Source organism: Passer montanus, unplaced genomic scaffold (assembly GCF_014805655.1).
Source record: "Passer montanus isolate IOZ18808 unplaced genomic scaffold, ASM1480565v1 scaffold154, whole genome shotgun sequence".
Taxonomy (NCBI): domain Eukaryota; kingdom Metazoa; phylum Chordata; class Aves; order Passeriformes; family Passeridae; genus Passer; species Passer montanus.
Window position 1 is genome coordinate 52,436 of NW_024362494.1, and position 21,651 is coordinate 74,086.

General features: G+C 45.4%; 1 protein-coding gene and 1 non-coding gene across 2 annotated transcripts; both read left to right on the forward strand.

Moving 5' to 3' along the window:
* Nucleotides 1-32: 32 nt before the first annotated feature.
* On the forward strand, nucleotides 33-21,431 carry KHDC4 (KH domain containing 4, pre-mRNA splicing factor). The gene is given in 14 exon segments (XM_039702244.1): nucleotides 33-227; nucleotides 230-322; nucleotides 2,829-2,957; nucleotides 4,711-4,790; nucleotides 5,269-5,321; nucleotides 6,871-7,034; nucleotides 8,195-8,406; nucleotides 9,603-9,663; nucleotides 10,437-10,494; nucleotides 10,597-10,853; nucleotides 12,021-12,176; nucleotides 13,192-13,304; nucleotides 18,308-18,399; nucleotides 20,223-21,431. Coding segments are annotated over 14 exon segments (1,716 nt in total). The 5' UTR covers nucleotides 33-179; the 3' UTR covers nucleotides 20,423-21,431.
* LOC120498979 lies at nucleotides 7,205-7,333 on the forward strand. Its single transcript, XR_005626782.1, has one exon.
* Nucleotides 21,432-21,651: the final 220 nt, after the last annotated feature.

Consider the following 21,651-nt stretch of genomic DNA (forward strand, 5'->3'; position numbering starts at 1 on the left):
CGGGTGAGGCGCGGCCGCGGCGGCTCGGGCGGCCCCGGTGCCCCCCGGGGCGGCGCCTCACCCTCGCTCTGTCTCTTCCAGGCGCCGCAGCAAGTGGGATCAGCCCGGCCCGGCGCCCAGCTTCCTGCTGGCCGGCACGGCGCCGCTGCCCGGGCGGCCGTTCCCCGGCGGGGGCAGCGATGGCGGCGCCGCCGTGGCCGGCTCCGAGAGCTCGGCGGCGCCCTCGGGAGCGCTGGATGCGGCCGCGGCCGTGGCGGCGAAGATCAACGCGATGCTGATGGCCAAAGGGAAGCTGAAGCCGGCGCCCAGCACGGCGGACAAGGTGGGCGGTGGTTCGGGAAATTGGCTGCGATAAAAGCAGTCAAAAATAATTTTTAAAATGTTTTTCAGCGTAATAAAAATCACTGGATGGATGTGAGGTCAGGCAGCTGTGAGGTTTTACCAAAGCCACCTGTAGGGAGGTGATAAAGTTGTTTTTTTCTCAGAATCGTGGAATATTCTGAGTTGTAAGGGAGCCACGAGGATCCCTTAGGGAGGTGATAAAGTTCTTTTTTTCCTCAGAATCGTGGAATATTCTGAGTTGTAAGGGAGCCACGAGGATCCTTCCAGAGAGCAGAGCTGCTGGGAAACTCCCGTGTGAAACAAATGCTTTAAAATATGGGACCAAATGATTTTTGTGCCTGAAGAAGTTCCCAGTACGAGCTGTATATCCAAACTGTAACCAGTTTATTCAGCTTTTGCTGAGCCCTGCCCCGAGCCAGGTTGACCCAGATGAGCTCAGGCATTGCACTGGATGCTCCCCGTGTTCCCCTTAAATAATCTCTGAATTTTCTATTTTAAACCAAGTGTAACCTCAAGCTGCTTTTCCAGCTCCAGTGATATTCTTGTCTTGCTCTTCTGCCTGTGCTGGAGCCAAGTTCAGGAGCTGTTTCAAGTTTCATGCAGTAATTCCAATGTGCTTTCCACCAATCTGTGTAAAGACTTTACCCTGAACAGCTAAAAGGGGTGAACAAAAAGGATGTTATTCTATTAATTCTGTTAATATTTTATTAATATTTTGTTTCTGTGTGCTGAAGATAAATCAATTTTATTTGAGCTGTGAGGAGGCAGATCCAACTGTAGCTTCAATGTGCTTTCCACTAATTTCTGTAAAGATTTTACCTTCAGCAACTAAAAGGAGTGATCAAGAGGGATGTTATTCTATGAGTATGTGCTGGAGATAAATCCAGTTTATTTGGGCTGTGAGGAGGCAGCTCCAGCAGTAATTCCAATGTTCTTTCCACTAATCTCTAAAGATTTTGCCTTCAGCAACTGAAAGGGGTGAACAAGAGGGATGTTATTCTGTTAATATGTGCTGAAGATAAATCCAGTTTCTTTGGGCTGGGAGGAGGCAGATCCAGCAGTAATTTCAATGTGCTTTCCACTGATCTCTGTAAGGATTTTGCCTTCAGCAGCTGAAAGGGGGGACCAGGAAGGATGTTATTCTGTTAATATGCTATTCATATGTTATTCAATGAATTCTGTTAATGTTCTATTAATGTGTTATTCTGTTAATATGTGCTGAAGATAAATCCAGTTTCTTTGGGCTGGGAGGAGGCAGATCCAGCAGTAATTTCAATGTGCTTTCCACTGATCTCTGTAAGGATTTTGCCTTCAGCAGCTGAAAGGGGGGACCAGGAAGGATGTTATTCTGTTAATATGCTATTCATATGTTATTCAATGAATTCTGTTAATGTTCTATTAATGTGTTATTCTGTTAATATGTGCTGAAGATAAATCCAGTTTCTTTGGGCTGGGAGGAGGCAGATCCAGCAGTAATTTCAATGTGCTTTCCACTGATCTCTGTAAGGATTTTGCCTTCAGCAGCTGAAAGGGGGGACCAGGAAGGATGTTATTCTGTTAATATGCTATTCATATGTTATTCAATGAATTCTGTTAATGTTCTATTAATGTGTTATTCTGTTAATATGTGCTGAAGATAAATCCAGTTTCTTTGGGCTGGGAGGAGGCAGATCCAGCAGTAATTTCAATGTGCTTTCCACTGATCTCTGTAAGGATTTTGCCTTCAGCAGCTGAAAGGGGGGACCAGGAAGGATGTTATTCTGTTAATATGCTATTCATATGTTATTCAATGAATTCTGTTAATGTTCTATTAATGTGTTATTCTGTTAATATGTGCTGAAGATAAATCCAGTTTCTTTGGGCTGGGAGGAGGCAGATCCAGCAGTAATTTCAATGTGCTTTCCACTGATCTCTGTAAGGATTTTGCCTTCAGCAGCTGAAAGGGGGGACCAGGAAGGATGTTATTCTGTTAATATGTGCTGAAGATAAATCCAGTTTCTTTGGGCTGGGAGGAGGCAGATCCAGCAGTAATTTCAATGTGCTTTCCACTGATCTCTGTAAGGATTTTGCCTTCAGCAGCTGAAAGGGGGGACCAGGAAGGATGTTATTCTGTTAATATGTGCTGAAGATAAATCCAGTTTCTTTGGGCTGTGAGGAGGCAGATCCAGCAGTAATTTCAATGTGCTTTCCACTGATCTCTGTAAGGATTTTGCCTTCAGCAGCTGAAAGGGGTGACCAGGAAGGATGTTATTCTGTTAATATGTGCTGAAGATAAACCCGGTGTGTTTGTTTGGGCTGTGAGGGGGCAGATCCAGCAATAATTCCCATGTGCTTTCCACTGATCTGTGTGAAGATTTTGCAACCTGTAAAGGTTTTTTCAGTGTGCAATCTGTAAATATTTTGCCTCCAGCAGCTGCAAGGGGTGAACAACGAGGACGTTCACCCCTTGGTTTGTGCTTCTTTGCCACTTTTGCTTCTCTTTGAAGCTGCAGGCCCTGGGGAAAGGCCCAGCCACGAGTAAGAGCAAAGATGACCTGGTGGTGGCCGAGGTGGAGATCAATGATGTGCCCCTGACGTGCAGGAACCTGCTGACCAGGGGCCAGACCCAGGACGAGGTATGTCCCCCTCCCCGTGTCACTGTCACGTTGCCTGAAGAATCCCCGTGCCCAGGGCTGCTCTCCTGGGAAGCTGGGAAGCCTCAGAGAGAAGGAAAACAATATTACCTCATTTATCTCCTGTGTTTTGCTGCTTTGGGATGAGGTTGGAGGTTGTTTATCCAACATTGAATTGTTTTCTACTTATTGACCAATCCCAGTCAGGCTGTGCTGGGACTCTGAGGAGAGAGTTATTCATTATTAGTTTTATATATTCATTACAGTGACTTCTTCATTATTATCTTTTAGCCTTCTGTCCCTGTGCTTTCTCTATTCTTTAGTACAGTTTAGTAGAGCATTCTGTAATATAATGTGATATAACAGGATATAACATAATATAGCATAACATAATATAATAATAGTATAATATATATATATTATATATATAATATAGTATATAGTATATATAATAGTATATATATAATATATATATTATATATACTATATATAGTATATATTATATATATTATATATAATAATATATAATATAGTATAATATATGTTATAGTATAATATTATATATTCTATATAATATAGAAAATATATAATATGATATATAGTGTAAAATATATAATTTATAATGTAATAGATAATAGCTAATGTAATCTAAAATAGATAATATATAATATATACTGTCATAATATATAATGCAGTCTATAATATATAATATACTATATTAATGTGATATATTGTATAATATGTTATATGTAATATAATGTATAATTTAATATAGATTAAAATTTGATGTATAAGATACAATATAATGTTATATGTTTAATAATATATAAGATAGTAATGAATTAGCCTTCTAAGAACAGGGAGTCAGATTCATAATTTCCTGCCTTCATCCAGAGGACCCTAAAACACCTCCCCCAGCAGCTGTGCTGCCTGGGCAGGGAGCTCTGGGCTTGCCTAACCCTGGGCACCTTTCACTGGGCTGAGGGGAGATAAGGTGAAAAGAGCTGGCAGTGAGCTCTGTTCAGGGCTTGTTTCTTTCTAGGAAACTCATGTTTTCTGAAGGGGTTTGTTGGTTTGGTCAGTGGATTGTTGTGTTGGTGCCTCAGGGTTTGGGTTTTGTGTTTTTCAGGGTCTGTGCTGCTTTAGTGGGTGGCTCTGGGTTTCATGTCAGGGGTGGTGAGCTCTGCACAGAGCAGGGCCACAAAACAATTCCTGCTCTAGCTGGGGACCAGGGACAAATGATCCAAGTCTCAGCCCCAAGAGCACAAACAACTGGGCTGGAGAGAGAAAAACAACAAAAATGGGATTGCATGGGCTGGAGCTGTAATTAGACAATTAGCTCCAATATGCTAATGGACCAAAACTTGTAGAAGTGTGAGACCCCATGACCAGTCATCCATTTTTGGGACAATTTTGGTTCATCTTGGGTGTAGCCCTGGGTTTCCACACCTTGGCTGGGCTCTTGTGCTGCCCAGGGTGGATCTGTTGAGACCTTTTAATAAATCTCTACTTAATTAATAAACTTTGTCCAGCCTCTGTTCTAAATCAGCCTTCACAAGGCATCAGTATTGACTTCAGACCACCATCAGTCTCTTAGCACTTGATTAATGATTTCTGGGGCTTTTACAAGAACATTGTTTGACTTTTGGTGTTCTGTGTGCCTTGTTTGTTCTTGGCAGGTGTTTCACTGGGTTTTGTACATTTTTGTCACTGGGTTTTGTACATTTCTTTCACTGGGTTTTGTAATTTTTTGCAGATCAGTCGCCTGAGTGGAGCAGCTGTCTCCACTCGTGGGAGGTTCATGACTGCAGAAGAGAAAGCCAAAGTGGGACCTGGGTTTGTATTTCTTTTTTTTTTGGAGGTTCTGCTTCTTTTCTCCTGAAGTGACAAAGTGCTGGGGTTCTGTTTGGTTGATTTTCCAATAAATTTGCCATTCTGGTGGTCCTGGGCTGAAATAACCACCCCAGCCATGACCCACTGTGCTCAACTTCTCCCCACAGAACTCTGCAACTTCCCAAGAAATAACTAATTTCTTGCTGCTTTTAGTTAGTGACCCATTTATGGGCAAGCTAATTAAATATTTCAATGGTGTAACTTCCCTGAATCATCATCAAATCCTGCATCATGTTTTCAGTGCAGAGCTTTTCTGCCTGAGCCCTGTGATACTGAAAGAATTTATGTTCTGTTATCTGGAGGGCATTTCAGATTTTTATGGAAGACTTTCTGCATGTAATGACTGCACTATAATTAGATTGGAGCCATTATTATTGTGTTGTCTGTGGGTTTAATTGAATATTTAACTTTTGCTTTCCAGAGATCGTCCTTTGTATCTTCATGTTCAGGGTCAGACACGGGAGTTGGTTGACAGTGAGTACAAAATATTCTGGTTTTTCTCTCCCTGGTTGTGATAAAGGGTTGGATTTGAGTTTTAAACACCTTTGGTGGTAACAGACTCCATTCAAACATTGAGATCTCTGCTCAGAAATCCCCCAGGTGCCACATACTGCATTCATCAGGAAATTCAAATTTTGGATGGATTACAAGGAAGGTGGGGGGAGTGGGCAGGTACAGCTCTTATCTCACTGATAACACACCCAGATCCGTGGGAATGGGGGTGTGACAGGGACACTCCTGCCAGAAGGGACAGCAGTGACACCAGAGGGTCACATCTGGTGCCACCCTGCCCAGGCAGGGCCGTGCCAGGGCACAGGCACTGCCAGGCAGGGCTGGGTGCCCGGGCAGAGGCTCCCCAGCCTCTCTGGGCTCTGCTCAGGGCTGGCACTGCCCAGGGCAGCAGCTCTGCCTCCTGGGCAGGGGCAGACACTGGGCTCAGGCCCTGCCCTGGCCTCTGGGACAGCCAGGGACCCCCAGAGCCCCCCAGGGACCCCCAGAGCCCCCCGGGTCCCCAGGGCTGGCCCCCCTCAGCCCCCCCAGGCCCTGCAGCAGCTCTGTGCCCTGCAGGAGCTGCCTGTGCCTGCTGTGCTGGGGGTGCCAGAGCTGGGGCAGCCCTGCTGGCAGCCCTGCCCTGCTGGCAGTGCCCTTCTCTGGTCCCCTGCCGAGGGACAGCTTGGTGACACCCCTCAGGTCACCCCCAGCCTGTGCTGGTGCCAGCACAGGGATTTGACCCCCAAATCCCACCCTGGGTGTGCTGTCCAACCCCTCCTGGAGCTCTGGCAGCCCTGGGGCTGTGCCCATGCCCTGGGGAGCCTGGGCAGTGCCAGCACCCTTTGGGGGAAGAACTTTTCCTAACTCCATCCTAAATCATCCCTCTCCAGGATCCCTGGGGATCCTTTGTGACCCCACACCACAAACCCTGGGCCCCACTGGAAGATGTAATCCTGTCACAGAACATCCAAAACAACCTTGCCATGGCACAGTTTGGTTACTTGTGGTTGTGTTTCAGGGCAAGGAAGAGATGAGAATCTTGACTCCATGTTTCAGAAGGCAGATACGATATTAGATTTTTATATTATATATTTTTAATACATTATACTATATTTATTATATGTATTATATTGTATTTCTTATACTATATGTATTATATTGTATTTCTTATACTATATTATGCTATATTACATTACATTATATTGTATTATAAATGCTATACTAAAAAGAACAGAGAAAATGATACAGACAGAAAGTCAGAAAGGAATGGAATGCTAACAAAAGCTGGTGACTCTCAGAGTGCACAGAGCTGGGCCATGGCTGCTCATTAAGTAGAAACAATCCCATGGACCAGTCAAAGATGCACTTGTTGCATTCCACAGCAGCAGAGAATTATTGTTTTTCTTTTCTTCTGGGGCTTCTCAGCTCCTCAGGAGAAAAATCCTGGGTAAAGAGGGTTTTTCAGAAGACACCACAGTGACAGTTCCTCTGGGCTGCTGAACAAGGATGAATTTCATGTTCTGTCCACCAGGAGCTGTGAACAGGATCAAGGAGATCATCACCAACGGGGTGGTGAAGGCAGCCACGGGCTCCAGCCCCACCTTCAACGGGGCCACGGTCACTGTGTACCACCAGCCAGCCCCCCTCACCCAGATAACCCCAGCTGTTGGCCAGAAACCTCCCTTCCAGTCAGGGGTGAGTGACTGATGAGCCTGGGATTTCTTTATTTCAGGGTGTCACTGCTGACGAGGTTTGCCTGTTACAAAGCAGACGTGTCACGTGTTGTTTATTAAAAAAACCCAACAAAATCCCAACAAAAGCTGAAAAAACACCCCAAAAAATCACCCCCAGCTTGTGCTGTGAAGTCTGGAGGACTGACAAGACTGAGTCTGGAGATTGAGGCTCAGGTGAGAGTGACCTCCTAAAAGAAAAGGGATGGAGAGAGCAGTCCTGCCTCCAGAAAAGCCCAGGGCTCACTGTGCCATCTGACACTGAACCCTTCTGTCTGGCCTCTGTGAAATATTCAAGCTTTTGCTTTAATATTTATGGTTAAAATTTGCTTTAATTTTTTTATTTATTTACAGATGCATTATGTCCAGGATAAGTTGTTAGTCTGGAACCCTTCTGTCTTTCATCAGTGAAATCACAGTGAAATATTAAAGCTTTTACTTTAATATTTTTGTTTTAAAATTGCTTTATTTTTTTTGTTAATTTACAGATGCATTATGTCCAGGACAAGTTGTTTGTGGGGCTGGAACCCTTCTGTCTGTCCTCAGTGAAATTACAGTGAAATATTAAAGCTTTTGCTTTAATTTTTTTCTTTATTTATAGATACATTATGTGCAGCATAAGTTGTTGGGCTGGAACCCTTCTGTCTGTCCTCAGTGAAATATTAAAGCTTTTACTTTATTATTTTTATTTAAAATTTGCTTTAATTTTTTATTTATTTCCAGATGCATTATGTCCAGGACAAGTTGTTTATTGGGCTGGAACCCTTCTGTCTGTCCGCAGTGAAATATTAAAGCTTTTACTTTATTATTTTTTATTAAAAATTTGCTTTATTTTTTCTATTTATTTCCAGATGCATTATGTCCAGGACAAGCTGTTTGTGGGGCTGGAACCCTTCTGTCTGTCCTCAGTGAAATTACAGTGAAATATTAAAGCTTTTGCTTTAATATTTTTATTAAAAATTTGCTTTAATTTTCTATTTATTTCCAGATGCATTATGTCCAGGACAAGCTGTTTGTGGGGCTGGAACCCTTCTGTCTGTCCGCAGTGAAATTACAGTGAAATATTAAAGATTTTGCTTTAATATTTTTATTAAAAATTTGCTTTAATTTTCTATTTATTTCCAGATGCATTATGTCCAGGACAAGCTGTTTGTGGGGCTGGAGCATGCTGTTCCCACCTTTAATGTGAAGGAGAAGGTGGAAGGGCCTGGCTGCTCCTACTTGCAGCACATCCAGATTGAAACTGGTGCCAAAGTCTTTCTCCGTGGGAAAGGCTCAGGTTGCATCGAGCCAGCATCAGGCAGGGAAGCCTTTGAGCCCATGTACATCTACATCAGGTATGGGGGAGTTTAAAAAAAAAAATCCCATTAAAATCAATTTTAAAAAATCCATTTAAAAAAAAATCTCATAAAAATAATTTTTAAAAAAATCTCATTTAAAAATCATATTTTAAAAGAATCCCATAAAAAATCAAATTGAAAAAAATCACATAAAAATCCATTTCAAAATCCCATCAAACATCAAAAATAAACAAATCCCATTAAAATAAATTTTAAAAATCCATTTTAAAAAAGATCATAAAAATCCATTTTAAAATCTCATAAAACATCAAAAATAAAAAAATCCCATAAATGTCAATTTTAAAAAAAATTGTATTAAAAACACCCCATAAAAATCCATTTTTAAAATCCCATAGGAATCCATTTTAAAAAAAGCCATAAAAATCCATTTTAAAAAATCCCATTAAAAATCCCTTTTAAAAATCCCATTAAAAATCCCATTTAAAAATCCATTTAAAGTAATCCCATTAAAAATCCTTTTAAAAATCCCATTTTAAAAATCTCATAAAAATCAATTTAAAAAAATCCATTTTAAAAAATCCCATTAAAAATCCCATTTAAAAATCCATTTAAAGTAATCCCATTAAAAATCCTTTTAAAAATCCCATTTTAAAAATCACATAAAAAATCAATTTAAAAAAATCCATTTAAAAAAATCTCATAAAAAATCCATTTTAAAAAATAAAAAAAAAATCCCATTAAAAATCCATATTAAAAAAATCCCATAAAATCCATTTTAAAAACTCTCATTAAAAAATCCATTTAAAAATAAATTTTTAAAAATCCCCTTAAAAATTCATAAAAATCAATTTAAAAAAATCCATTTTAAAAAATCTCATAAAAAATCCATTTTTAAAAATCAAAAATAAAAAAAAATCCCATTAAAAATCCATATTGAAAAAATCCCATAAAATCCATTTTAAAAACTCTCATTAAAAAATCCATTTAAAAATAAATTTTTAAAAATCCCCTTAAAAATTCATTAGAAAAAAAATCCTACAAAAAATCCATTTAAAAAAATGCCATAAAAATCCATTTTAAAAGATCCTATTAAAAATCTATTTTTTAAAAAATCCCATAAAAAAATTCAAGGTGTAACCATATGGTGTTAGGGCACAGAAGGAGCTCTGAAATTTAACAGAAAACTTTGTTCTTATGAATTTTTAAAATTTTTTTTGTGTATTTTTTTTCAGTCACCCGAAGCCAGAAGGTTTGGCAGCTGCTAAAAAGCTGTGTGAGAACCTCTTGCAAACAGTGAGTAACTCTTAAAAATCTGAGATTTTCGAGCCTTTTGTAACTCTGGGATGTGCATTGGGGAATTTTTAATGTTTTCAGCAAAGCTGTTTGTGCCCATAGATTTCTTTTCCCAAGGGTTGCTAATTTTTGTACAGAATTTCTCAGGAAGGAGCTGAGAATATTGGAGTTTTAGAGGAAAAAAATGCAAAATGGTTCTTGAGCAGAACTGGGGTGAGGATAAAGAATGTCTGACTGCAAATAAAAACCTGATTTTTGCTCATTGCTGCAGCTTCCTCTGCTTTGATGTCCACTCTGCTTTGGGAAAAATCAAGTGATTGGTGTAGCAAAAAAATTTTGAAAATCTTCTATATACACAGAGAATCTTTAATTTCTCAGCTTCCTTTATATGGATAAAAATAAAATCCTGGAATCAGTTAATATAATAATAAGATAATGGAGTTGTAATAATAAGATAATGGAGTATGGGCTACAAATCTCTTTTGAAAAACATTAGGAAGCTTTTTTATTCTCTGTATTGAAGTAATTAATTAATTTGCCATACTTTTTCCAATTAAAGATTATCCCATAATTTACCCACATGTGCCACACAGGCCAGCAGAATCAGGGGGATGTTTATGGGGTGGATGGTTGTGTTTGGGTTATTGCTGTCCTTGTCCTGTAATCAGCATTCCCTCACGTGGTTATGGGGAATTACATCAGGGTTAACATTTTTATTTTTATTTTTATTTTTATTTTTATTTTTCTTGTGTAATCTTTGGAATTCTCTGTAGGTTCACGCCGAGTACTCCCGATTTGTGAACCAGATAACCACTGCAGTTCCCTTGGCAGGTAAAAATCACCTTTGCCACCTCAGCCTCTTTTCCCCTTGGATTAAACTGATTTTTTTGCCTGCTGCAGATCTGAGATGTGCTTTGTCCTTTCTCCCTCCAGGCTTCACCCAGCCAGCCACGATCAGCAGCGTCCCTTCCCAGCCCTCCTACTACCCCTCCAACGGGTACCAGGCTGGCTACCCCGTGGTTGCCCCTCCTCAGCAGGCTGTGCAGCCCCCCTTTGGGGTGCCAGGGATGGTGCCCCCTGCGGTGCCCCTGGCTCCTGGGGTGCTGCCAGCGCTGCCCACGGCCGTGCCCCCCGTGCCCACGCAGTACCCCATAGCTCAGGTGCAGCCTGCAGCCAGCACCACGGGCCAGGTACTGCCCAGGGCACTCTGCTGGGGACTGGGGCACGTCAGCAGGGGGAAAAGGCTTTGTTCTTCTTCCTCAGGCTTTGCTTTTGCTGGTTTTGGGTGGTTTTTTGGTGGTTTGTTTGTTTGGGGCTTTTGGGGAGGAGGGTGATTGGGTTTTTTGTTATTGTTTAGCTGATCCTTCTTCCTGAGCAGCTAAATTGTTGTGTAGGCAGCTTCCTTAGGGCTTTTTTGGGGGGGAGGATGTTTGGGTTTTTTGTTATTGTTTAGCTGATCCTTCTTCCTGAGCAGCTAAATTGTTGTGTAGGCAGCTTCCTACTCTGTCCTTCACCTTGTGTCCTTCACCTTGTGTCCTTCACCTTCTTTTTCCTGTTTTATTTTTCCTGTTTTATTTTTCTATTCTATCCTTGATATTCTATTTTTCCTGTTCTTATTTTTCACGTTTTATTTTTCCCATTCTATCCTTGACATTCTATTTTTCCGGTTCTTATTTTTCACATTTTATTTTTCCTATTCTATTTTTCATGTTTTATTTTTCCTGTTCCATCCTTGATATTCTATTTTTCCTGTTCTTATTTTTCACGTTTTATTTTTCCCATTCTATTTTTCACGTTTTATTTTTCCCATTCTATTTTTCATGTTTTATTTTTCCCATTCTATTTTTCACGTTTTATTTTTCCCATTCTATTTTTCACGTTTTATTTTTCCTATTCTATCCTTGACATTCTATTTTTCCGGTTCTTATTTTTCACATTTTATTTTTCCTATTCTATTTTTCATGTTCTATTTTTCCTCTTCTGTCTGTCCCATTCTATCCTTCATACTCTGTTCTTCATATTGTCTCAATATTCCATTCCTATTATTCATATTCTGTTCCTATTCCATATTCATATTACAAACCACACCTGACCTCCTAACAGCATTTAGGACATTTTCAGGGCTTGGGGAGTCAACTCCATTTCTGAGGAGCAGCATCACACTCTGTGCTGCCCCTCTGTGTTTAAATTAGAGCTGGGGATTAGATTGAGGTGGGAGCACTCTAAATTAAATCCTTCAGTTGTGAATTTTCCTCTAAGTTCTCTGAAATCTAGAGAAACCGTTTGTGTGTTCTGCTCCTTTGTATGAATCATTTACCAAACTTTCTTGTGTTTTCTCTGTGACTTGTGCCCAGCAGACTCCTCTGAGTGCTCCCTTCCTTCCTGCTGCCCCAGTAAAAACCAGCATGCCAACTGGTGCCCAGCCCCAGGTGCAGCCCCCGGCCCAGGGCCAGAAGAGACGCTTCACGGAGGAGCTGCCTGACGAGAGGGAGTCAGGGCTGCTGGGATACCAGGTGCAATAAAATCAGCAATTTTCCTTCCCTCCCCAGCCCCACAGCTGGGTTCTTGTTAGGCCAGGTTCCTGCAGCAGTTGTGCAGAGGGCAGTGGTTGTTGCAAAGCTCAGGGCCCACGTTTTGGTGTCTCTGAGGGGATGCACTGCTCTAAAATTGTGATTTTTTAACTCATTCCAGCTGCTTTCCTTACCCTCAAAGATGAGTGGTGCATCCACGTCACAGACATGACAAAAGTGTGGGACTGCTTGGCTTAAAGAGAAATTATTTGGGGCTTTATTGGAATTTTTGGGGTCTTTAGGTGGGCTTTTTGAGGGAGGGAAATGTAATAACTTCTAGTTTTTCCCATTTACCTTGCAGGTTGCACTTGAGAGGATTTCAAGAAGCCTAGTTTAAAAGCTTATTTATTTAGGTAGTTAGATGACTTTAAAAATAATTTTTATGTAGTTAGATGATTAAAAAAAACTAACTTTTAGGTAGTTAGATGATTTTAAGAAAAATAATTTTGAGTTCTTCCCACTTGCACGTGAGCAAAGGGATTGTCAGTAAATGTTTCTCTGATGCTGCACCCCTGCCACAGGCAGAGCCCTTAATAAAAGCTTTGCCTGGAGGCAATGAGGAACTGCCTGTGTGTCAGAGCTAATTTTAGAATCCCAAGCAGATTTCTGTGCCATGAGGTCATTTCAGTGTCCAGAATGAGCTGGCTGAGCAGGTAATAGGTGATCCATGAAGGGAGCAGCTCTTTTTATTGTCCTCAACCACTGGTGAGGAGGAGGAGGTGCTGAGGAGCTCTCCAGAGTGGTGCTCAGGCCTATTTCCCACCACTCAGAGATATTTTTAGGAGAAAGCTGCCCTCAGTATTTTTAGGAGAGAAAGCATTTTGTGTAACAGTGGTGCTTAGAGATTCCTTCTGCTAGTTGGCTCTGGAAGGTTGGGTTTCCTAACAGTATCATTAAGGAGCTGTAGCTTTTGTTGTAGTTGTAGATTTGCTAATGCCGTGTGTTTTTCTGCTCATAGCATGGACCCATTCATATGACTAATTTAGGTACAGGCTTCTCCAGTCAGAGCGAAATCCAGGGAGCCGCGGCGAAGGCAGCGAGTTCCTCAGGAAAGGAGAGAGAGAGGGACAGGTGAGTGAGGAACGTGGGCAGGAGCTGCTGCAGGGCTTGTTTCAGAGATGTGTGTGGTGTTCTCTTCTGGGATTTGGGCATTGTTTGCTTCTTGCTGGATATTTCCATAGCTGTGTTTCATCTTCTGTGATTTGGGGATTCCTTGGTTGTGGCTGGGTTTATTTTCTGTTTGGAGTTGGGTTTTTCTAGAGGAGAATGGATGCAAGGGTTAGCTTTTGGTGCTACAGAAGGAAAATTGCTTCATTTCCACTGCTGCCTAAGTCTTTGTGTGGGGCTGGTGTTCTGCCACTGTCACACAATCCTTTGTACTGGCCCCAGCACAGACCCTCCAGGGCCACCACTTGTTACTGGCTTCATCTGGGACACTGAGCTGTGGTGGGAACTCCTTGGATGTGGCCATGCAGCCACTTCCTCACCCCTCTAAACGTCCATCCATCCATCCGTCCATCCGTCCATCATCCCTCCATCCATCCATCCGTCCATCCGTCCATCATCCCTCCATCCATCCATCCGTCCATCCGTCCATCATCCCTCCATCCATCCATCCGTCCATCCGTCCATCATCCCTCCATCCATCCATCCGTCCATCCGTCCATCATCCCTCCATCCATCCATCCGTCCATCCGTCCATCATCCCTCCATCCATCCATCCGTCCATCCGTCCATCATCCCTCCATCCATCCATCCGTCCATCCGTCCATCATCCCTCCATCCATCCATCCGTCCATCCGTCCATCATCCCTCCATCCATCCATCCGTCCATCCGTCCATCATCCCTCCATCCATCCATCCGTCCATCCGTCCATCATCCCTCCATCCATCCATCCGTCCATCCGTCCATCATCCCTCCATCCATCCATCCGTCCATCCGTCCATCATCCCTCCATCCATCCATCCGTCCATCCGTCCATCATCCCTCCATCCATCCATCCGTCCATCCGTCCATCATCCCTCCATCCATCCATCCGTCCATCCGTCCATCATCCCTCCATCCATCCATCCGTCCATCCGTCCATCATCCCTCCATCCATCCATCCGTCCATCCGTCCATCATCCCTCCATCCATCCATCCGTCCATCCGTCCATCATCCCTCCATCCATCCATCCGTCCATCCGTCCATCATCCCTCCATCCATCCATCCGTCCATCCGTCCATCATCCCTCCATCCATCCATCCGTCCATCCGTCCATCATCCCTCCATCCATCCATCCGTCCATCCGTCCATCATCCCTCCATCCATCCATCCGTCCATCCGTCCATCATCCCTCCATCCATCCATCCGTCCATCCGTCCATCATCCCTCCATCCATCCATCCGTCCATCCGTCCATCATCCCTCCATCCATCCATCCGTCCATCCGTCCATCATCCCTCCATCCATCCATCCGTCCATCCGTCCATCATCCCTCCATCCATCCATCCGTCCATCCGTCCATCATCCCTCCATCCATCCATCCGTCCATCCGTCCATCATCCCTCCATCCATCCATCCGTCCATCCGTCCATCATCCCTCCATCCATCCATCCGTCCATCCGTCCATCATCCCTCCATCCATCCATCCGTCCATCCGTCCATCATCCCTCCATCCATCCATCCGTCCATCCGTCCATCATCCCTCCATCCATCCATCCGTCCATCCGTCCATCATCCCTCCATCCATCCATCCGTCCATCCGTCCATCATCCCTCCATCCATCCATCCGTCCATCCGTCCATCATCCCTCCATCCATCCATCCGTCCATCCGTCCATCATCCCTCCATCCATCCATCCGTCCATCCGTCCATCATCCCTCCATCCATCCATCCGTCCATCCGTCCATCATCCCTCCATCCATCCATCCGTCCATCCGTCCATCATCCCTCCATCCATCCATCCGTCCATCCGTCCATCATCCCTCCATCCATCCATCCGTCCATCCGTCCATCATCCCTCCATCCATCCATCCGTCCATCCGTCCATCATCCCTCCATCCATCCATCCGTCCATCCGTCCATCATCCCTCCATCCATCCATCCGTCCATCCGTCCATCATCCCTCCATCCATCCATCCGTCCATCCGTCCATCATCCCTCCATCCATCCATCCGTCCATCCGTCCATCATCCCTCCATCCATCCATCCGTCCATCCGTCCATCATCCCTCCATCCATCCATCCGTCCATCCGTCCATCATCCCTCCATCCATCCATCCGTCCATCCGTCCATCATCCCTCCATCCATCCATCCGTCCATCCGTCCATCATCCCTCCATCCATCCATCCGTCCATCCGTCCATCATCCCTCCATCCATCCATCCGTCCATCCGTCCATCATCCCTCCATCCATCCATCCGTCCATCCGTCCATCATCCCTCCATCCATCCATCCGTCCATCCGTCCATCATCCCTCCATCCATCCATCCGTCCATCCGTCCATCATCCCTCCATCCATCCATCCGTCCATCCGTCCATCATCCCTCCATCCATCCATCCGTCCATCCGTCCATCATCCCTCCATCCATCCATCCGTCCATCCGTCCATCATCCCTCCATCCATCCATCCGTCCATCCGTCCATCATCCCTCCATCCATCCATCCGTCCATCCGTCCATCATCCCTCCATCCATCCATCCGTCCATCCGTCCATCATCCCTCCATCCATCCATCCGTCCATCCGTCCATCATCCCTCCATCCATCCATCCGTCCATCCGTCCATCATCCCTCCATCCATCCATCCGTCCATCCGTCCATCATCCCTCCATCCATCCATCCGTCCATCCGTCCATCATCCCTCCATCCATCCATCCGTCCATCCGTCCATCATCCCTCCATCCATCCATCCGTCCATCCGTCCATCATCCCTCCATCCATCCATCCGTCCATCCGTCCATCATCCCTCCATCCATCCATCCGTCCATCCGTCCATCATCCCTCCATCCATCCATCCGTCCATCCGTCCATCATCCCTCCATCCATCCATCCGTCCATCCGTCCATCATCCCTCCATCCATCCATCCGTCCATCCGTCCATCATCCCTCCATCCATCCATCCGTCCATCCGTCCATCATCCCTCCATCCATCCATCCGTCCATCCGTCCATCATCCCTCCATCCATCCATCCGTCCATCCGTCCATCATCCCTCCATCCATCCATCCGTCCATCCGTCCATCATCCCTCCATCCATCCATCCGTCCATCCGTCCATCATCCCTCCATCCATCCATCCGTCCATCCGTCCATCATCCCTCCATCCATCCATCCGTCCATCCGTCCATCATCCCTCCATCCATCCATCCGTCCATCCGTCCATCATCCCTCCATCCATCCATCCGTCCATCCGTCCATCATCCCTCCATCCATCCATCCGTCCATCCGTCCATCATCCCTCCATCCATCCATCCGTCCATCCGTCCATCATCCCTCCATCCATCCATCCGTCCATCCGTCCATCATCCCTCCATCCATCCATCCGTCCATCCGTCCATCATCCCTCCATCCATCCATCCGTCCATCCGTCCATCATCCCTCCATCCATCCATCCGTCCATCCGTCCATCATCCCTCCATCCATCCATCCGTCCATCCGTCCATCATCCCTCCATCCATCCATCCGTCCATCCGTCCATCATCCCTCCATCCATCCATCCGTCCATCCGTCCATCATCCCTCCATCCATCCATCCGTCCATCCGTCCATCATCCCTCCATCCATCCATCCGTCCATCCGTCCATCATCCCTCCATCCATCCATCCGTCCATCCGTCCATCATCCCTCCATCCATCCATCCGTCCATCCGTCCATCATCCCTCCATCCATCCATCCGTCCATCCGTCCATCATCCCTCCATCCATCCATCCGTCCATCCGTCCATCATCCCTCCATCCATCCATCCGTCCATCCGTCCATCATCCCTCCATCCATCCATCCGTCCATCCGTCCATCATCCCTCCATCCATCCATCCGTCCATCCGTCCATCATCCCTCCATCCATCCATCCGTCCATCCGTCCATCATCCCTCCATCCATCCATCCGTCCATCCGTCCATCATCCCTCCATCCATCCATCCGTCCATCCGTCCATCATCCCTCCATCCATCCATCCGTCCATCCGTCCATCATCCCTCCATCCATCCATCCGTCCATCCGTCCATCATCCCTCCATCCATCCATCCGTCCATCCGTCCATCATCCCTCCATCCATCCATCCGTCCATCCGTCCATCATCCCTCCATCCATCCATCCGTCCATCCGTCCATCATCCCTCCATCCATCCATCCGTCCATCCGTCCATCATCCCTCCATCCATCCATCCGTCCATCCGTCCATCATCCCTCCATCCATCCATCCGTCCATCCGTCCATCATCCCTCCATCCATCCATCCGTCCATCCGTCCATCATCCCTCCATCCATCCATCCGTCCATCCGTCCATCATCCCTCCATCCATCCATCCGTCCATCCGTCCATCATCCCTCCATCCATCCATCCGTCCATCCGTCCATCATCCCTCCATCCATCCATCCGTCCATCCGTCCATCATCCCTCCATCCATCCATCCGTCCATCCGTCCATCATCCCTCCATCCATCCATCCGTCCATCCGTCCATCATCCCTCCATCCATCCATCCTCCATCCATCATCCATCCAATCCATCCATCCATCCAATCCATTCCTGTCCCATTGGGAATTAAGAATGGTGGGAGAGGACCGGCCTTGCAGAGCTCCGGGCAGGAGCCATCAGTCACTCCAGGCCACCAGCACAGCCACTGGAAGAGTCAAGGAATTTAAAATTCAGCTTCTCAGGCCAAGGTCTGAGTCAGGAATTTGGTTTTTGGTTACTTTTGTCTCTTAGCTTGGACTGATGGCTCCAGTTGGGGGCCACCAGTCACTCCAATCACGGTCCCTGCATGAGTCAGGGAATTAAAAATGCAACTCCTCATGCCAAGGTCTGAGTTAGGAATTTGATATTTATTACTTTTGGCTGTTAACTTGGCCTAACAAAGAAAAAATCTTGTTTTAAACAGGCAGTTGATGCCTCCACCAGCTTTTCCTGTCACTGGAATGAAATCAGAATCCGAAGAAAGAAAAGGTGCGGGGTCTTTACCAGGCAGCCATGGTGAGTGCAGTGGGTCAGACACCCCCCCAAGTCCAGTTTCCTGTCCCAAACACCTCCCCAAATCCAGTTTCCTGTCCCAAACACCTCCCCAAGTCCAGTTTCCTGTCCCAAACACCCTTCCAAGCCCAGTTGCCTCTCCCAAGTGGTGCTGGTTTTAACAGTGTCAAAGCTGGTGGGGTTTTTTTGGCTGTTCTGTGTTGAAGTGCAAAGCAGGTGACGTTGCACTGCTCCAAATCACTGGTGCTTGCTTGTGGTTATACACACAGGGTGCTTCTCAAAGCTTTAATGAATATTTGTATGAAATGAGGGGGTTTAATTAAGTGAGGGACTCAAGACAGGGAGTTTGACCCATCAGAACATGGTGGGGTTGTTTTGTGGCTCTGCATTGTTACACACAGAGGTGACTTCTCAAAGCTTTAATAACTATCTGTGTGAAATAAGGGGAGTTAATCAAGTGAGGAACTCAAGACAGGCAGTTTGACCCATCAGAATGTGCTGGGGTTGTTTTGTGGCTTTTCATTGTTGCACACACAGGTGGCTTCTCAAAGCTTCAATAAATATCTGTATGAAATGAGGATAGTTTGATTCAATGAGAGACTAAAAACAGGGAGATCTGACCTATCAGAATGTGGTGGGGTTGTTTTGTGGCTTTGCATTGTTACACACAGAGGTGACTTCTCAAAGCTTTAATAACTATCTGTGTGAAATAAGGGGAGTTTAATTAAGTGAGGAACTCAAGACAGGGAGTTCTGACCCATCAGGCAGCACAGAATGTGCTGGGGTTGTTTTGTGCCTCTGCATTGTTACACGCACAGGTTGCTTCTCAAAGCCTTAATAAATATTTGTATGAAATAAGGGGAGTTTAATTATTATAATTATAGCTGAGGGACTGAAGACAGGGAGATTTGACCCATCAGAATGTGCTGGGGTTGTTTTGTGGCTCTGCATTGTTAAACACACAGGTGGCTTCTCAAAACTTTAATAACTATCTGTATGAAATAAGGGGAGTTTAATTCAAGTGAGGGGCTCAAGACAGGGAGTTTGATCCATCAGAATGTGCTGGGGTTTTTTTGTGACTTTGCATTGTTACACACAGAGGTGACTTCTCAAAGCTTTAATAACTATCTGTATGAAATAAGGGGAGTTTAATTCAAGTGAGGGACTCAAGACAGGGAGTTCTGACCCATCAGAACGTGCTGGGGTTGTTTTGTTGCTCTGCATTGTGAGCAGAGGCCCTGAGGAATGTGGGGGAGTTCTGCTCAGGTGGGGATTTACACACATTTCTGCCTGCAGACAGCCCCAGTGCTGCCAGGATTTCATCTTTCCTGTCACTCAGCAGGGGTTTGAGCGTGTCAGGCTTGAGCTGTGCAGGCAGCTGAGTGCTTCAGCTCTGCAGGGACATCACCCAGCCTGGTGAACCTTAGTTCTTCTGCATCTTGCTCCCAGACATTGCTCTCCTGTTAGCTTCCTTTTGAACAAAATTTCTACTTTTCTTTACGTGTTGATCTCTTGAATTGCCCTCCCTGAGAGCCATTTGCTAACTTTACCTTTTCTGTGTGTTTCTTTCTTGTTTCTGTGTTCTCTTACATGGTTCTGGTGGATCACATGGCTGTTGCTGCTGCTGTTTCCTGTGGCCTTCGACCTTGGATGACCATTGGCCTTGTGACCTCAAAATGGTGTCCAACTAACAATTTACAATTAACATCTTTTTTTATTATTATTAACTCGTTTTTGGGGCGTTTTATCTCTTTTTATTTGTTTTGGTTTTATTTTTTCCTTCTTGGTGGGGGGCTGGGGGGGCTTGTTTTGTTTTCCCCTCCTAGATCATCAAGCCAAGAAGATGAAAACTGCAGAGAAGGGCTTTGGATTAGTGGCCTATGCTGGAGATTCTTCAGATGAAGAGGAGGAGCACGGTGGCCATAAAAACGCAAGTACTTTTTCACAGGGCTGGAGTTTGGGGTACCAGTACCCATCCTCTCAACAGCGAGCTAAACAACAGATGCCTTTCTGGATGGCACCATAAAAAACCTGCACAAGAGTTTTCATCCATCTGGTTTTTCCCCTCTAGCAATAATGCATGTGTATTCCAGAATGAACTTGGCAAAGAGGAGTTGTTTTTACATTTGCAGAAGCCAATTTCCCCTTGGAAGGGCTCCATTGTTTTTTAAAAATCCTCATTTTGGCAGTGTGTTTGTCAGTTTTGAAAAGGAGTATTTGGAGTGGCAGCTAGTCCCTTGTGCAAGGGAGAAGTGCTGTAAAGAGGAACCAGGGAAGCCTCTTGGGCCATATTTTCCATTTCTCCCAGATAACTTAAAGGGAAGAGTCAGTGACCCTGACTTCACTCTGCATTTGTATTTTTGGAGTGCTCCTGTCAGCCCAGTGATCTGCTGGTGACTCAGCCTCAATTTTGGACTTTCACCAGAGGGAAGGAACATCCAGCAGCCATGAAAAACTTGAGCATCACATTTGGAAAACTCGGTTTTATTTCCAACATCTCCTGTCACTCGGCTTGGTTTTATTTCGAAATGTGATTTTACCATCCCACGAGTTCTCGTTCTTGCCAGATGTTGGGCTGGCTGCATTCTATCCAGATGTTTGGGATAGGTGGACTTGGCACTGCAGCCCTAGTGCTGAACTGTTTTCCATCACCCAGGACTCCGAATCAGCAGGAATTCCTTTTCCAGAGGCTCACCCCATCTCTTCCCTCACTCCCTGGATTCCACCAGAGCCAGGAGCTTCCACCGTGCTGTCCCCAAGGGCAGCAGCTCCAGCCTCGCCTGCAGAACCTGGGAAGGAGTTTTTGGACTGCTTTGGACACCAAATTCACCGGGGCTGTGCTGGTTCAGCAGAGGCAGTGACAGGGACTGCTCCCAGGCAGATTTTGGGACAGGAGCTTTTCAGGCAGGGCTGTGTCCCTGCTGCAGCCAGGGATGGTCACCTCTGCAAACTCGCCTTTCCCACGTGTTGTAAATACTTAGAACCATCCTTTCATTATAAATAAATGTATAAATATTCTGCTTCCCTTGCTGCTCTGGGTGAGGTTTGGAGCCTGTGATAAGGAATGGGGGGGATCTGGGGTTGGGGGTCCCCAAGGATGGGGGGATCCCCAGAGGTGGGAGGTTAGGAGGGGTTTGGGAGGGAGAGGGGGTCTGGGGGTCCCCAAGGATTGGGGGATCCCTGGAGGTGGAGGGACTGGGATGGGGGGGTTCAGGCTGGGGGAGAACTGAAGGGCTGGGACTGTGGGGGTCCCCA